Source organism: Protopterus annectens, chromosome 10.part0 (assembly GCF_019279795.1).
Source record: "Protopterus annectens isolate FY-2018-M chromosome 10.part0, PAN1.0, whole genome shotgun sequence".
In the NCBI taxonomy this organism is placed as follows: Eukaryota; Metazoa; Chordata; order Ceratodontiformes; family Protopteridae; genus Protopterus; species Protopterus annectens.
The window spans coordinates 780823226-780842358 of record NC_056744.1 but is presented as its reverse complement, the minus strand read 5'-3'; the positions used below and the strand labels follow the sequence as shown (position 1 = coordinate 780842358).

The 19133-nt window shown below is 37.5% G+C and overlaps 1 protein-coding gene across 1 annotated transcript in view; it reads left to right on the top strand.

The window, feature by feature from the left end:
* The first annotated feature begins 213 nt into the window (after positions 1–213).
* Positions 214–19133, top strand: part of LOC122814203 (interleukin-31 receptor subunit alpha-like) — a 247493-nt gene continuing 228573 nt past the window's right edge. Inside the window, exons 1-2 of the mRNA XM_044086807.1 lie at positions 214–223; positions 424–506. Coding sequence (XP_043942742.1) covers positions 214–223; positions 424–506 — 93 coding nt within the window. The remainder of the gene's footprint in view (positions 224–423; positions 507–19133) is intronic.

Sequence of the window (19133 nt, the reverse complement as noted above, 5' to 3'; positions counted from 1 at the left end):
GCATCTCTGTTCCACTTTTACTAAATGTTTTAAAACTTAACAGTGATATAACTATTTTTTTTAATGTACACAGTGAGAAACAAATCTAGACCAGTGTTGTTTTCTTTATTGTTACCACTGAGATTTTCATAAAAATGAAAAAAAAAACATTGGTGAGATATGGAACATATGTAACTTGCACATTTGGCCTCTTTCATGTATGGTTAAATGACCATGAGATGGGGTGGGATGTCACTGCAAAACTGAGAAATTGAACTGCTTATTTTGAGATGTGGTTTACAAACAGAAATGCACTGATAGAAATCAGTGTAGTGGTAATTTACAATTTCCTGTGTGTGTGTGCCTACATAAATGTTCATACTTTTATAAATTAATTATTCAATATTAAAATAGTTTTAATACTCTTGATCTGTTTTAACACAGAACCTTCTGTAGCACCTGACCTGTGGAGAGTTGTAGGGCCAGTTTACAGAAATAGCACAAGAAAGGTTGAAATTCTCTTCCAGGTATGTTATCGTTTATAAAAACTTAAAACTTGATAGCATAACACTGAAAATGCTTCTCTCTGCTGTTCTCTATAAAGTACTACTTTTCATTAGGCCTGCCTATAATGATTTGTGATGTGCATGCCTTCAACACCTGCTGTTTTTCATACACAAAGTATAGTTTAGATGCTTTCCTATATATTATGTCACAAACACTTATTGCTTCTTAAAGAATTTCAATATTGCAGAATAATGCTATAGAATACATTTTTAAGCCCAAACAGTATTTTAAATTACTGTTGTATACATATGGATCTACCTGACTTGGTCGACAGTTCATATGGTCGACAGTCATTTGGTCGACAGTTCATTTGGTCGACAAGCAGATTTGCCCCCTTCCCCAATGTTGTGCAACCCTGGAGTTAATATTTATAGTTAGGGGGGTGTGGGGGGCACAGCCCCCCACCTTAAATGCTTGTCGATCAAATGAACTGTCGACCAAATTAACTTTCGACCATATGAACTGTCGACCAAGTCAGGTAGATCCATACATATGTATGTTTTATCATGGCTCTAGTGATTTGCTTTAATAATTTTAAAAAGTTATTTAGATATACAGATAAATAACTAATCAGAGATACCATGAATTCTTCCAGTCCTAGTAAGTACTCAAATGTAGTGTCTGACAAACAAAACAATCTACACGTTCTAGAGAGAGCAAAGTACCTCACATCCTTCATCTAAGAATGTATGTCCCATTCACACCTTCCTATGTACAATCTCAAAGTTACTGAACAGTTGATGGAAGGGAATTTTACATTTGAAGTTGATAAATTTATATAAGTGATGCAGTCATCAAAGAATTGATCTTCGGACATTAGTATAAACCTGTAATCAAAAGAGTGTATATGAATTTTCCTAGCCCTGCAGTCATATAAAACACCCTCATATATGTGTATTATCCTGCATAATATATAATTTAAACACACCTTTAGTTTATATTGTTTGATATTAAGCTTTCAGAAGAAGGCAGGGGTATTCCAAATAAAACATAATGTAACTAGAATGTTGTTATAAATAGAGAATGATGTTAGCGTGATATAGACTGATGGGGATTAGGTGTGCATGAGAGTTGAGACAACATGGCCATACCAAGGACAAGACTGCATATTGAATCTTCACCATTTAGAAAATGGCATAAACTGTGTAATTGAGATGGCCTTGCTATGTGACCTGGGAACAGTGACATTTTGGTAGTATGTCCATTGCTGTACATCTTCACATTATGCACTGAATCATCACATAGTTGCTACATAGGCACAGCTGGGAGCACATACAACGACACCACAACATAGTGCCAAATGATTTTATTTTATCAATGGGAGAGTGGAGAGATAGGGCAGTCAGAAATGAGGAAGAGCAAGTAGAACAGCATACATAGTGACAATAGGAGGGAAGGGGGGTATAATGGTGGAGGCTATACTTTTTTTGTAACATATGTTCATTTTTTTCTTTTTGTTTTTGAAGATGGATGGAAGGGGAAGATGGCATGTGGAAAGTGTGGGTAGGAAAGATGGTATAGAGAAGAAAGCAGTGGCAGATAAATAAACATGGAATGCTGTCAAAGACTGACAAGGAGGGCTAGTAACACAGAAGATGGGCAACAATGGAAATATGCAAGTAGACAGAGGATTTAAAAAAGGTGATGGAGGTTACCCAAGACACAAGGGATGTAGCATTTCACTAAATGGTGGGGGGCACAATGATGAGGGATAGGGAGTGGTGAAGAAGGCCTGCCAAGCTGGCACAGAGGAGAATCTACCTAGAATTCACTTACCACCATGTCTGACATCATGAGTGGCCTTCACCTCAGTCGTCAATAACCACTACACCTCCTGTCAAGGGACGATGGACAACCCTTTTATATCAGTCTTTAATTAAGAGCCTATACTCCACCACTGAGAATGCAAAAGAGGTCTCCAGTGAGCTCTCAAGGTCACCCTACAGAAGGACACCTTCATCCAAACCTAAGGACTAGTGGGGACCCAGCCGTTGTCATGGTGGCCAGTGCAGGGTGCAGTAGCTACCTTCTCACATCATCCCACACCACTGCCGATCCTGCAGAAAAATAGAATCAGAAAAGCAATCAAAATGATAAAAAACAACAACAATAACAACAAAAGGACACAGATACAGCCATTCAATTATATGTGGAAAAGTTTATTAAAGTATTATGTAAACTGAAAAAAATCAGCAAAGTAATATCAGAAGAAAGCAATGAAAATTGAAGAAAAAAACTACATAATAAATATAACAGCAATTGTAAGTAAGTGGAGAAAAAAGCAAACTAATAAAGCAGTAATGAAAAAAAAGACTAACACAAACACAACTCTTTAGTTATATATTTTGTATTTATTAAAATATTCCATCAATGTCAGCAATACACCTACTCACCCTGCCACCTGGACAGGCTGTCCTTCCTCCTCTGACAGTTAAATCTGTTTTCCTTAATATCTTCTGGCCCTGTGAAACATAAAACAAACAGTAATGAGTATAGCATATCCCTGACAGTAGTAGGTAATTACCACTATAGATACTAGGCCTAGTATATAGTACCAATGTAAAAACAGGCAGCTTATAATAAAAGGGTGGCTCTCCCTCCATAACTTCTTCATCCCACTTGCAGAATTAGTGTCTCTTCATGTCACATATATTTGGTATTGCTTATCTGAGCAGGTGATGCTAATGGCATCACTGACTGGCCTGCCAAGATGGTGCCAAGCACCACTTTATAAAGTGGTTCCTCAGAGTCCCCAAGCTGGTGCATCCGATGATACTGGTACAGCATGTAGAAAACATGCTTTGATGGAACCATCTTCCATGCCACATAAAGCAAAGTACTTCTCTCACTCTATTCAAAAGTAATTTGGATGACTGGATGGGAAACTGAAAATTCACCCCAGGTGTATTACCCATGTGCTTCAAAGATAGGGGCAATAAATAAAGGCCCCAAAAGTTCCTTATCTGCCCACCTTTGATTTATTCATACTTGAAATGCAAAGGCTAAAACTATCATGTATTATAGGAATATTTAATTAAGAGCCTTACAGATTAATAACCTGGTAGTTACCTATGAACCCAAGGATCCACAGGCTGCAACATCCTATATGACAAAAAAATGCACATGGGTGGGTATAGAACCCTTAACCTAGACTAGAGTTTATAACACATTGTGTTATTGACATGATTTAAAGATGGGTACAACAAATTGACCCATTTTCATAATGACCACATCATAAGCTATGTTTTAGCACAATAAAACGAGTGACTCCAATTTTGCAGGAAACTGTACCATAGTGAGCAACACAGAGAATTGGCATAAAGTGGATACTGGAGTATACTGCCATACTTGGAGACTGGCAGTACACAGAATGACTGATAATGAATCTCAAGACTGCAGAGAGCACTCATGGAGCATGGCAACAAAAAATGCTCACACAACAGCTGTCCATGTAGGATGTCACTGCACAGGGTATGACAAGGGATGGACAGACTGGGGACTGCTACCTGATAAGGCACATAGAACTGTTAAAATGGGTTACATTCCTGTTGGGGGGGGTGGGGCTCAATTTGACAAAGCACAGGGAACTAGCAGGACAGTTCACAGTTCTGTTGGGAGGCTTAGCATGACAAGGAACATGGAACCAGCAGGACAGGTTGCAGTTGTCTTGTTGATCTTAACCTAACATGGTACAGGGGACATAGTCAAGCTGAATCACTGGCCTGCTGTGTAGGCTGCACCACTCTGTGCCATATAGGCACAGAAAGCATGCCATTCTATAGGTGAATGAAGGCTTCCAGTATGCCAGGCTAACTGCACATGTGCAAAGGACAGCAAACTTGGTTAATATTTCCATAGCAGTCACATTATGGTAATTTGCTTGATAACACTGTGGGATCTATGGTCTTCATAAGGGTGCTGTGGATGATATGGAGGCAGTTATTAACTGTTATGACCTGTGATGCATGTGCGCACAAATTCACAAATGTAACACAGACATGTACATGTCATAGCATGGGACAGAAGGAACAGTAATGGCTGCAGAAGTTTGTCACACAGGAGACAGATGTGCTAATGCAAAACCTATATGCATATGGTGTATGCATCTGTAACAAGGGTAAAGCTGACAGAGCCTTCTGGATCAGCAGGCAGGGACTCATGTAGGACATCAGAGTAGTTGGAAGGCATAGCAGGACAGTACAACAGGTACATATCAGACTCACCAATATGCTACTGCATATAAGGAGCAAGGCAATAGATGTTGCCAGAAACAGACTAAGTACTGGGGTGGACCACCAACACAGAGGCATCCCACAGAGCTGGAGGAATTCATTGCATCCCCAAATGAGGAAAGTGAGAGAACCCTCATACCTGTGAGTAGATTGGATGTGAGATGAGGGCTGGTGACAAGCTGTAAGGGATGTCCCAGGTGAGTTCTGGCATGTACCATGCCTGCACATTTTGGTGCAATATTGACTTGTAGTTGTGAATGGTTTAATCTGGTCAACACATACACAATTATACCATACTTGGATATTTGTGCTGTAACAATGGTAAGCTGCAGCACAAGGTATGTATATGCCCATAGGCTATTTATATGGTGAGCATATTGCTGTCAGTGTCATATGGTGTAGAGGGTCATAAATATGTTCTAGCATTGCCACAGGTATGTTATCTTTATTCATTTGCATGTTGTGCTGGGATAGAATCCAGCACAATAGTTCAGAAATATGCCTGATATCAGAGGGTTACTGGCAGATGATGATTATGACACCATGCACATGGCATAGTTTGATGACCCAGTGGCACTTTAAGCAATGCTAGCAGTGGGGGGTACATAGCTGGAGTAACTGTAGAGGGGCAATATGAATCCACATTGTTACCTGTGTTCTGTAAATTTCATCCTGATTGTGATAGTCCCACCTCTTCTACACAGGTGTCAACATCAACATCACAGACAACATCTGAGGTTCTCATTGCTTCCAAGTTGTAAGCACACAGCTTGGGGATAGGTAGGTAGATGACCACTGCTGCCCTTACTCTAGGACTTTCCCATACCTGGGTGTTACCCTTGGTATATGTCAAAGGATGTAGAGGTCAGAGATCCAGTCAAAAATGGTCACTACTCACACCATGTCAGAGATGCTGAGTGTGTCATATGTCCTGCATGAAGACTTGCAACCTTCCAGGGACTGCAGGACAGTCTGCAACACATAAAGAGTGACACAGCATATAAGTACCTGCAGCAGGCATACCAGGTGAGGGCAGTTGTAGACCAGTTGACAACTATTTGTGTAAATATGTAGGTGCAGGCAAATGGGCACAGTAGCAGTGTTAGTGAACAGATGTGCATAACATGCTCAATTGCCAAGCTTACACAGACAGCAACCACCATTCTAAAGACAGCTCCATTTCCCAAATTGTCCATAGCTACTTCTGTTCCTAGGTGGGACACTCCCATGGACTTAGCTAATGCTCTTCTGGTTCCTCTGTGAGCCCAACCCACCAGGCAAGTTAATCAGGGTCCTGCGTTTCAACACCATCATATTCCCTTTTCACCCTACTGCAGGTGGCAACTAACCATGCCTGTTCATACGGCTATTGATGACAACATTCTGCTGGAATGGCACAGCAGGGTCCATGATGGCATTCCAACACATGCATCTGAAGTGGCATGCAACCCTTGATAAGGATGCCTCTAATCCTAACACTAAGGGACCACATAATACTCTCAGAAGGCATTCTATCCTTGAAAGAACCACCACTTCACTTTGTGGATATGATGCCTGACTTTCCCTCAACCTTGTAACTACGTGTGTTGCATCTGCATTTACTACTCATGACCCCTCCACCTACGCCTGTCTTTCTCTCTGTGGTCACTGTGTCCTACCCCATCTGTGTAAATGGTGATGACTGTGCTGTACCTTCCTCTCTGGCCTGTGTGGGCATTGCAATGTCTGATGCATCTGATTTTTTTTTTGTGATTCCTGAAGGTTAGTAAAGGCTAGGAACACCATAAAGAAGTGTGGGGAGGAGATATGTAGAGGCGAGTGTTGCTTTAGCTGGGTTGGTGAGAACATTTTGGCTCTTAAAAGCATCCATAGCTTTTGATGAGTTTTCATCAAACAATTTTGTATATAATGGTCAAATTTAAGATTATAATCCACTATCATTCCTATTAATTTACCATGAGAAATGACTTCAGTAGTTGTATTATCAAGGCAGAGGACTTTAAAATTTAGTTTTTTTCATGGGAGAGGGATTTGAGGGAAAAAAGTAGTAGTTTGTTTTTATAGGGTTGAGCATGACTTGTGAGTTACAAAGCCATGTTTCAGTTGCTGTTAAAGCTTCCTGAGTAATTTTTGTTGGAGGTGTACCACATTGGCAGAAGTGCAAATAAGAGTGGAGTCATCTGCATACTGTATTAGGGAGGTCTTTTGTGTGGATGTGTGAAGGGAGTTGGTGAGAATGTTAAAGAGGAGGGGACCAAGGCTAGAACCTTGTGGTACAATGGTGGTGACTGGAGGGTGGAGTGTCATTTTACTGACTGATGCCAACTGGATAGGTAGCTTTTGAAGCATAGAAGGGTGGGCTGAGATATAAGTAATGAGGACATTCAAAGTAGTAGTTTGCTGTGACAAACTGTGTTGAAGTCTTTAGATAAGTCTAGAAATAAGGAGGATACAAATTTGACAATATCTGTAGCTTTATTGACAGTATCTATATATGTTAGAAGTGCAATGTTAATACTGTGGAAAAAATGGAAGCAATGTTGTGTGGAGGACAGCAGTTCTTTCTGCAGGAGATAGTTTAGCAATTGTTTTTGAAAACATTTTTCAAGTATTTTGCAGAGAGGGGATAAGATTTTATATGTCTAAAGTTAGTAATGTCTGCTAAATGTCCTCCTTTGTGCAGAGGGATAATATGTGACTTTTTACAGAGAGAGGAAATGTGGATTCCTGGATTGACCTATTTATAAGGATTGAGACAGGGTAGGCAATGTTATTGCCTACTGTTTTAGGATATCCACATGGAAGATCATCAGCTGAAGTAGAGCGTGGTTTCAGTTTGTCTATTAGTAGTCTTACATAGGATGTGGACATAAGTGTGAAGGTGAAAGTGGATGTAGTAATAAATGGCTGCTGGGCAGGGTTAGGATTAGATGTTGGGGAATTCTTGGTTGCAGATGATATATTATCAGTAAAATAAGAGTTGAATTGTATTGTAGTATCAATTGTTGAGCTGTTGGGAGAGGGGTTAGGGTTGAATTTTTGGCTGGGGTGCAAAATTTCTTGAGTGATTGTCCAAATTTTTTTAGGGTTGTAAAACCACAAGTACAGTCACCAGCCCACACAGGTTCCTGAGTTCTGAATAAATCCAATAGCAAGTAATGATAAAAATACAGAAGAAAGTACGACCAAGGTTTCCAGTTTCAATTGAAGTTTTTATGTTAAAACATAAGCGCTTTTGCAGGAAAATCTGCTTCATCAGATGCTAATAAATACAACTGAAAAGTACTTCTTTTTATACAACCTCTAGCAAGCACTAGTAGTCACATGATACAAATTAGGTAAAAAAAATTAACATCATAGGGTGTGACTTAAGCTTACTATCCTACTGAATGAAAGAAATACTTGCAAGCATGCCTTCTGTTATTAATAGAAGGCAGTTATGAAAAAATATAAAAAAATCACATTTATATATATATATATATATATATATATATATATATATACACATATGTAATACACAGTCTTTTAAATGCAACTTTAGATATAACATTTATATATTTATAAAAGTGTATGTATAAAAATATACATAAAAGATTACATATATAAGTAAGCACACTTTATTAGTGGTACATTTAAAAAACAAAAAAAAAGAAAAAAATTATCTAAGCAAGGGTCAGGAATTAAGCTTATGCTTAAGTGGCACATATTCATTTAAACCATGCCCTGAATCTCCCCTAAGTCTAATAATCTATCTGGCCTCTAACTGCTCAGTCATATTACGTATGTCTCCCCCCTAATGTTGTCAAAAATTCTGCCTATGGCCATAAACTTAGAGGTGTGTTCAGAGTTAGCACCAATAAATGCATGCCAAAGCACTACATTTATTTCTCCTACTGATATAGTAAATATGTTATATATTAGAGGCCAGATGGATTATTAGACTTAGGGGAGATTCAGGGCATGGTTTAAATGAATATGTGCCACTTAAACCCCAGCTTAAATCCAGACCCTTGTTTAGTTTTTCTTTTTTTTTTCTTTTTAAATGTACCACTAATAAAGTGTGCTTACTTATATATGTAATCTTTTATGTATATTTTTATACATACACTTTTACAAATATATAAATGTTATAGCTAAAGTTGCATTTAAAAGGCTGTGCATTACATATGTGTATGTGTTTTATATATATGAATGTGACTTTTTTATATATTTTTATAAGTGCCTTCTATTGATAGCAGTGCATGCCATGCTTGCAAGCATTTCTTTCTTTCAGTAGGATAGTAAGCTTAAGTCATACCCTATGATGTTAATTGTTTTTACCTAATTTGTATCATGTGACTACTAGTGTTTGCTAGAGGTTGTATAAAAAGAAGCACATTTCTGTTGTACTTATTAGCATCTGATGAAGCAGATTTTCCTGCCAAAACGCTTATGTTTTAACATTAAAACTTCAATTGAAACTGGAAGCCTTGGTCGTACCTGAGTTCTTCTGTGGTTTTATCATTACTTTTTTAGGGTTGTGTTTACTATTATTCTTAAAGTTATTACAGTATAGTTTTTTTGTCTTCATTAATTTGCTTTTTAGTACAATTGCAAAAGATTCTGAAGTTTTTAAGTTATTGTGGTGTTTTTTATTTTTGCCATTCTTTCTATGATTTTTTTCTATCCTACATTAGCATCCTACTCTTTTTGGATAGACAAATTACATTATTTGTGTTTTTTCCTTTTAGGAAGTACAAAATTATTTAGGATATTCAGGAAAGTTGCAATGGATTCATTCATACCTCTCAACCTGGAAACATCAAAAATCTGGACAAGGGCCATGAAAAATAGGTACAAATCTGTACGCTGATTAACATCAAATTTGCATACATAATTATGTAACCCCGCCCACTCCAATGGAATTGTGGGATACCAACTTTCGAACACAAACTGAAGAACAGACAACCAAAATATGGCACAGAGTCCCCCTGCAGCCATTCCAGTGTCCCATTACTTGGCTATTTCGCCTCATTTTCCATAAACACTAATGTGTGCATACTGCTTTACTTCTGCAATGATTATTTGGATTTTATTTTTACATTATTTTTACATTTTGCAGCACATCAATGCACAAACACTAACAGACATCTGATAAACAAAGAAACAAAGCAATACTGTCTCACAATGAAAATAGACTTGGCATTAAAACTTCTCTGCCCTTGAAACTCACATTCATTGAAACATTGAAACCTGCATCACATCCAAAGAAAATGCATCTGGCCAGTGGTGGATAAAGATTACCTTTGGGCTGTTTTCAAATCATTGGCCCCTTGCACACAAAACAAGAAATATACATATGTTCTTTTCTTTGATACACTTTCCTGACTTTATTAAGTTATATTCCTTGTATAATACAGCACACAGAGCACATTTTAAATTTGTTTGAATGAACATTTTTCCAGTAGGCTATACCGTAGGCATTGAAAGAAAATGCATGAACCACCAATAATTACAAAACTGACCAATTCAGAACATTTCCATCATGAAAGTCTACTTCTACGCCCAAACTATAAACAGAATGACAGTAGTGTAAGTCATAGGCATCTTGCTCAGCTTCTTGCAATTATTTTCAATTTTTTTGGCGGGGGGCAAAAGGTCAAATACCAGGGACACATTTTAAACACTGCTTGTATGATTTTGGAAAGTTGCTAGAATAAAATGTTGTGTTACCACCATGCATGTTACTGGCAAGTCTTGAACCCAGAACACTATACACTACAGTCAGTGCAATATACCACTATGCTAAATCAGCAGTTTAAAAAATAGGAAGACTGAAACTTAATGAATCTCTGAAACCCATTTAAGTCTTAATATGCTTAATCATACCATTATACCACATACACACCTTACTGATCCAACACAGTACTGTACTATGCTACATGAGCCAGTTTATAAAGTATGACTTCTTACTAAAACAACAGAGCAAGAAACTTTAGACTACTTATAAATACCTTAAGAACCTTCTCTATACTGTTGTTCTTATAGAGTACTTGAGATAACCTCTATCTGTGCTCTAAGGCAATGCCTGATCTGATTCTGAAAATGCACTACTGGGAGAACCAACAGCCCAATAAAGGTAGCACTAAAAACAAAAGTATTGATTTGGTTACTTTTCAATATATATCAACACTGATAACTATCACTGTTGAAGTGACACCAGGCCCCATGTCCAAAAATAGTAGAGTCAATCTGTGGCTAGATGGATTTATAACACTTTATAGAAAAACCTTCCCCTAAAGTCAGAATCATTAATTTCCATCAAAAATAATACATGCCTAACAATCACACATAAACAGAGGTAACAAAAAATGCCATTGTTTTAATAGAACACTGTCTGAATTATTAAAAATCATAAGGAATTTTCAAACAACAAAATAACTCTTCATGCTTTAATTTTTGTGAGTGTTACATTTGGGAATTTTTTTGTGAGTGAAGCTTGTGATTTCTATTCTGTTTTGTACTAATTCAGTCCTGTATTAGTATGGTAATTTATCTAATGTAATTAGGTAAGTAGGTCTTTTTTTTCTCTTTTTAAGAAAAAGGCATATTTGTAAGAGGTGAGGTACACGCTTGGAGAAAATGGCAAAGAATGTTACTATCATGATGGAAACGTAGCTGGTGACTAATGCAACAGATAATTAATATATTGTCAGTTTTTTGGTGGGCTATTTGTTTGGAATATAGTGCAATATTGTCTAACTCAAGCAGAAGATGAAGGGCCATTCATAGGATTCATAGGTTTAGATGTGAAATTACAGTATACATGCTAAGAGTTCATCTTAAGCGACAGAGAGTAATAACAGTGCTACCTTAATCAGCATGTGCATATCTGTTGTGCATAGCTATTGATAACATGCTTGAGGACTGTATGGTTTAGCAATCGTATATTATAGAGATTTTTCAGTTTTAGTAGCACATAGTATTAGCTACATTAAGACAAGTGTTTTGGGTATGCTGTTGTGATACTTTTGTTATGACTGGTGTTACTTGTAAATGATGCTGTGATGCCCACGTTCCAAAGTAATGTAGGATTAATACATAACGGACTGCATAATAATAACCTGTTTAGTTCAGTAAAGGACTAAGATGAAGATTAACACAGAAGACTGTCTACTGTTAGAATCAGTGCACTCATCAGAATTCATAAATTCAGAATTATTCTACAGACTCCCATGCTTACCTGCTGGTCGCTGATGCCTGCCTGCTGCTTGGAAAAATAAAAGTAACTGATATGGTACTGCTGCCTGTAATTCCCATTTCCCATTGCTGCTGTATACTTGCTTGCCCGACTTGGAAAAAAACAAAACTGATGATCAACATTACTGAGTCTGCCATTAATGTTCCTGCGGCCTGCCTGGTAAGGTTCAACTGCTCTCAGCGTTCTCGCTGCTCAGTATTCCTGCTCGCACTGCGCAGCCAGCTGGAAATAGGCGGAAATAATGATGCGAGCTCCTTGAGCTCAATTCCGACTGGCTGGAAGCCCTAACGGCGCTGACGTCATCCCGCACGTGATGACGTCAGCTCCGACAGTGCAATTTTTTAAAAAATAAAAATAAATGAAGCAAAAAAATCATAAATGAAGGGGTGCCAATCGGGAATCGTGGCACCCCTTCATTTGGACCCCAAAACTCAGTAAATACTGAGTAATTCGGTATGGTTGGGAGGTCTGGATTCATTTACAATATCATCTAAGGGGAGATTTTTTGGGAAGTTCCAGTTAATAGATAATAGGTTAGTAATGGACATTTCTGGGTTAAACTTGGAATGGTTGCATGTTGTTTTTTAAACAAGCTGTTTAAGTGGATGTGTGAGCTGCCTGGTTGTATAGATTGGGAGATGATCACTTAGACTGTCAGTGTCCGAGGTGGTATATTTGCTATGGTCCAATACTAGGATCTAGTCTAATAGGGAATTTGATGTCTTTTTGTAATGTGTGGGCTATTAATTAGCTGAGTAAAACTAGATGCAGGGCGGCTAGGGTTTATGTCCAACCAGTTGATATTCACATCACCTAGTGGTAGCTTAGCTATGTATAGTCCAGTTAATCTACTTTTCAACATGCTGAAGTCTTGAATGTACAGCTTGCAGTTGTCAATATGTAATACATGCATTCTTGTTTTTTGCAAGCTGCTGTCAATGAGAAATTAAAGTATAACTTCCTACGTGGTGCGGGTATTAAGTTTCTTCTTGGAATGCTTTCAGGGTTTGAATCCAGATGTATGCAAATTTATTTTTGAATGATTTGTATCACTCCCGTGGCTGTAAATGTTGGCTGCACCCTTCCTTAACACTCCATTATCCTGCTGCTATAGTAATGTGCTTACACCATATTGTGAAGCCTGTCCTGTACAGATCCTGCCAGAATAATTATGCTGATAAAACAAACATTAACACCACAGAAATATGTGCAGAAAGGAAACATGCACTAATTTGTTATTATGCCTGTATTGCATACTCCTGTCACCAACTGTTCACGTTTTCCCATCACTTCTGTACCATCCAGTAAGTCTCTTTGGTACCAAAAATGTTTCCAGAAGCCAAATTTCCACCAGCAATAAAATGTTTGGTCCCTCATTCACTACATTATACACCTGTAGCATTCAAGTAAGGATTGAATAAATGCAACTGCCATGACAAATGTGTAAATCATTACACATGAAACATGACCATAACAGATATCTGTTCTGTATTCCAGTGGGTTCATATGTGGTTGTATGTGCAAAAGTCAGCAAAGAGCACCACAGACTACTGCTAATTCTTAGTATAAGTTCAACACCTCAACATATGATTACGCATATGCTAATACTCTGCTATTAGCAGAACAACTGAGTTTATCAATGTTGCTCTCAGGAGCGGCTTTAGGTCAGTTTGTGCCCTAGGCAAATGGCCTCCACGGTGCCCCCCACCACACTAACAGGTGCCCCCATCCTGGTCTACCTACTCAAATAAATACTGAAAAAGTGCCCCTGCTACAGTGGCACCCTTGGCGGCCTCCTATTTGGCCTATGCCTAAGGCCAGCTATGGTTGCTCTTCAGACAGAGAGTACAAAAAAAGTACAACAAATAATTCTTTGTTTGGGTTACACAACATTTGCATGCCTGTATTGAATTTTGACAACAAATTATCTTGATTTCAGAGTGATGTTGACTCAGTTGAGTCAGTCTCTTAATTTTTTTGTCTGCTCTTCAGTGGTTATATTTGCAACTGTGTTACAGTGTTGGTTAACCTATTCACACATAATCCATCACTGTTATTCTGCAGTGTACTGTCCTATATAGGAAGTGTTTGTTTGTCTTGTCAATGCACATTATGCATGCATGAGACAAGTGTGTAATCATCTGGAAAGAAGTGGCAGGAATGCTTGACTGATAGTCCACTGGTTTATAACTGTTCATATGTTCATGGGTTCATAGGTTTGAACTAGGCTATCGGCCCTAGGGCCTATACAAGCCTAGCCATAACAATTCCCTGACTATTTCTTCCCACACTGTTTACTTCCCTGTGACTTTCTTTGGCATCCCATACTGTGAAACAGGTACATTTTCCTCACAATAACTCAATGTACATGAAGGACAGCATATAAATCTTAGTAGAGACATATGTCATTACATGGGGCAATTACAGTGCTGTTATGTTGTACTGCACATATATGCATTTGTTGTAAAACATGTGATGTACAGTAACATCTGTTCTAAACAGTGGATTGTTACTAGTTACAGCTGTTCTTTTTCACATATGTAAATTCAGACTTCTGTGGTGCTTGCAAATAATACTCTGCTCTCCAGATTGTGTAACTAGATGGGTATGAGGTTTCATTCTCAATGTGGGAAACTTATATGTGTGTCTGTGGGGGTTATAGTGACAGGTAGGTAAGTCATGCTTCAGTGTCAAAGGTGCTGTGCCCACTTTCCCTGAGCAGAATGCATTTAACTTTGCACTCATCTCTCTCTGCACTTTATCCCTCTTTTAACAGAACTATCCTATCTGCAAAACAATGATGATGTCATCCTGTCAAAAGTGCACTCTCTCCTCTTAGGAGTCAGACTTCTGCTGTGGCACTTGCAGCTACAGCTGAGCTCTCTAGATTGTGTAACTGGGAAGGTAGGAGGTTCATTTCTCATCATGAGAAACATGTGCATGTTTGGGGGCTGTAATTATAGACAAGTAACACTTCAGTGTCAAATGTGCTGTGTCCACTTCCACTGAAGAGAATATATTTAACTTTGGGCACAACTCTCTCTGTTCTTTATTCCACTTTTGACACAAACATGCTCTCTGACACACAGTAGTGATGTCATCCTGTCAGAACTGTACTCTGTCCCCTTAAGAGTCATTCTTCTCCTGTGGCACTTGCAGCTAATACTGAGTTCTCCATATTCTATAATTAAAAATGTAGAAAATTCAAATCTCACAGTAGGAAAGTGTGTGTCTGTCTTCTTGAACAGTTGTGCTGCATCAGCTTCCACTCATCACAAGATTTTAACATGGGAGAGGATGCTGTCATCCCGTTATCCCACTTTTACCACAAACATCTTCTTTCCATCCCACTGATGAGGTCAGCATATCAAAACTGCTCACTGTGCCTTTGTATCTCACAGTTATTCTGTGGTTGTGGCTAATTCTACAGTAAAAAGTATCCAACGACTCACGAACTGAGGACAAAAGGAATTTATTCACTGGTAAATGTTAAGCGCTTTTCGTTGCTCGCAGTGTGAGCAACTTCTTCAGACAATTAAACACCAAACCAATTAACAATTTATACTCTCATCACTGAAAGTCCACGTGTTTAATACATCAATTGTGGGTTAAAGTGGTGGAGTTACTTAAAAGTAAATAGGTCATAATATCTTAAAAACTATTTTAAAAATATTAAGAAGTACACTTTGGAAGTATACTATAAAAAGTAGTAACTTCTAAACAGCATGTGTTTTTCTACAAAGGAATAATGATAATAATAATAGTAAACTGAGTCAACTCGCAAACAGAAACCTACTAGCTGCATATGTTATTGTATATGTATATGTAACTATGTACACAGCTGTAAAGCCGGACAATTATCAACAAAAGCAAATTGGCTCCTATAGTAGTGTTCAAAAGTAATCTCTTTCAAAAAATAGATTCCCACCAATAGAGTTCTAGTCTTAACTTTTACATTTCTGTAATTAAACTGTAAAAATGAACACCGTAGTCCTAAAAAATAGTAAAGTAGCCACTAAGGTGTTATATTTCAGTTACACTAACCACTATATGTTAACTTATATATATATTTATGTATGTATGTTTATTAATATATAATATATATAAAATGTATATTAAATATAATACATTCAAAGTCAGCTTAGAAGGTGTTTTACATAGGTCACTAATCGGTACACAGGGGGGGTTGTGAAAATACAGTTCTACACTAGTTATACTTATTTTACTGCATATAAGTGTGTATTTTCTGTTTAGTATATTGACCTTTATAAGTTATAAAATAACATAATCATGAAAATAAAAATAAAAATAAATAAATATGGAGATGTCTTGAATGATGACTATTTCATTGTATATAGTTAACAAATAAACACAGTCTAGTATTGTAAAATTATCATCATCTTGAAGCAAATGTGTACAAAACCAGACTGAAAGAGCAAAAGTCAAAAAACAAAGAAATACTTAGTTCTTGTAATAATATAGTACAATATTCAGTAGTGTGAACATACTAACAAGTGTGGATATTAGATAGTTATTTCCTGTTCAAGCTCCTTAGTTTTAATAAACAGCTAATGTTACAATGGTCGTTTAGACCTGGGTAGACAAATGCGCTAAGCGCCATTGCCAAAATAGTTCTCTTTCCTCTAATAACAGGTTGTAAGGGCCACCTCTAATGTTGGTCTGAATCTGGTCTAATGCCATAAATTTAAAATTGTGGCCTGGATTTGCTAAAATGTGTTTTACCAACGCATTATCTACTTTTCTATTTTGTATAGCATATGTGTGTTCGTATACTCTTTCTTTCAAGTGCCTCTCAGTTTTTCCAATGTAGAAAGCTGTACATATTGTACAGGAAGCCACATAAACTATAAGTTTAGAATGACAATTCATTTTATATTTCACTTGGTATTTTATGTTGTTAATAACTATCTGTTCTCCACTAGCCATGTGTTTGCACATGTTACAGCTTTCACATATAGTCATACCTTTCTTCCTGCTAAAATTTTTTTTGTATAGTTACCTTCTAAAATATTTTTCAAATTGTTCCCTCTCCTGTATACTGTCATAGGAAGTTTGTCTAATTTGCAAGAAATACTTCTATCTTGCTGAATTAGGTTCCAGTTTTTAAGTAATAGTTTTTTAATATTGTCACTATCTAAGCTATATGTAGTTATGAAACTAAGTTTAAAAACGTTGTTAGATTCCATTGTTTTCTCCAAAGTATCTGCCTCTTGTAATGAATTGTCCTGATTTGCATTAAAAGTTACATCAACTCCTCTATCACCAGGCTGGTTCAAAATAGGTAATATAATGCCATAAGTTCTTTTATATCTCACTTCCTGGACTATCTCATCTACAAAATCACTAGGATAGCCTCTTTCACAAAAGAAATTTGTAAGAAGGTCGCATTCAAGCTCGAAGTCACTGATATAAGTAGTCATACGAGCTGCTCGAATTAGCTGGCCTTTCACAATACTTTTCTTTTGACTAGTCGGGTGAAGGCTAGTATAATGAAGGTACGAATTGCAAAAAGTTGTTTTCCTGTGTATCTTAGAAAAGTATTGGTTGTTGGCATAGTCTTTGGATAAGTTCACATCCAGATAATCTATAGAATGATGTTGGAAATTGGATGTGAATTTAAAAAATTCCGTAGTGTTATTAAGATAGTGTAAGAAATTAGCTGCTGTACTAGTGTCTCCTCTAAATAAGATGAAGATATCGTCAAGGAAGCGAGTATAATACTTAATGTAGGGTGCCCATTCAGTATTTTTAAATATGTATTGGTCTTCCCAGTAAGCCATAACTGTATTTGCTAAACTGGCCTCAAGAGGGTGAACCCATTGCAACACCACATTTTTGCAAGTATAGTTTGTCATTAAATGTAAAAAAATTATTAGTCAAAATTATGTCAAGTAAGGTGGTTACTGCAAAGATTTCATTAGCTGAAGCTCCTTTTTTAATTAAGAAAAGGTTGACCCATTCTATAGCTTCCAAGTGAAGGATTGACGTATATAAGTCAATAACGTCAATGGTGACAAAATTATAATCTTCTCTATATGTGATGTTGTCTAGGTTCTTCAAAAAAGACCATGAGTCTTTGCATACTTGGACTTCAGTTACTAAGTATTTTTTGAGAATGTTGCCCACTAGTTTAGCTGACCCATATGTAATTGAGTCTCGTCCATCTATTAATGGTCTAAACGGTGGATCTAAGATGTTTTTGTGTATTTTTGGTGTTAAAGACTCATGGTCTTTTTTGAAGAACCTAGACAACATCACATATAGAGAAGATTATAATTTTGTCACCATTGACGTTATTGAATGATTTTAGTGTTGGGGATGGCCTTGTAGAAGTCATTTATGAAGATATTAAATAGTAGTGGACCGAGTATGGAACCTTGAGGTACTCCGGTAGGAGTAGGAAGAAAAGAGGAGGTAGCTTGGCCCCATTTCACTGCTTGAGATCTGTTGGAGAGGTAGCTGGAAAACCAGGAAAGGGATTGTGAGGAAAGGTTGAGATTTGATAAGTGGTTTAGGAGGTGTGTATGTGAGATTGTATCAAAAGCTTTGGATAAATCTAGAAGGACAGTGGATACTATATTACCAGCATCACGGGCAGAGTTAACTGAGTGTAGGAAGGAGAGAAGGGCAGTGTTAGTACTATGTCCAGGGCAGAAGCCGTGTTGGGTAGGAGAGGGAAGCTGGTGCTTGGTGAGGAAAGGCAGAAGTTGTAGATGGATACATTTTTCTAGGATTTTAGATATAGGGGAGAGAATGACAATATGGCGGAAATTTGTGACTGAACAGTTTTTGCCACCTTTGTGGAGAGGTAGAATGTATGCAGAACGCCAAAGTTTGGGTACGTAAGATTCAAGTAAAGACCTGTTGATTAGGATGCTGATGGGAAGAGCAACAGCGTCGTGGGCAATTTTTAGGAAGGCAGATGGGATGTTATCTGGGGCATTAGAGCAGAGTTTTAATTTAAGAAGGAGTTTTTTTATTTGATTGATAGATACAGGTTTTAGTCTGAAAGAGGGTGGTTGAGAACTGTTTGAGGAAGATTGAGTAGAGGCAGGAGATATATGATTGTTGGGAAACGTTTTAGTTAGCTCGGC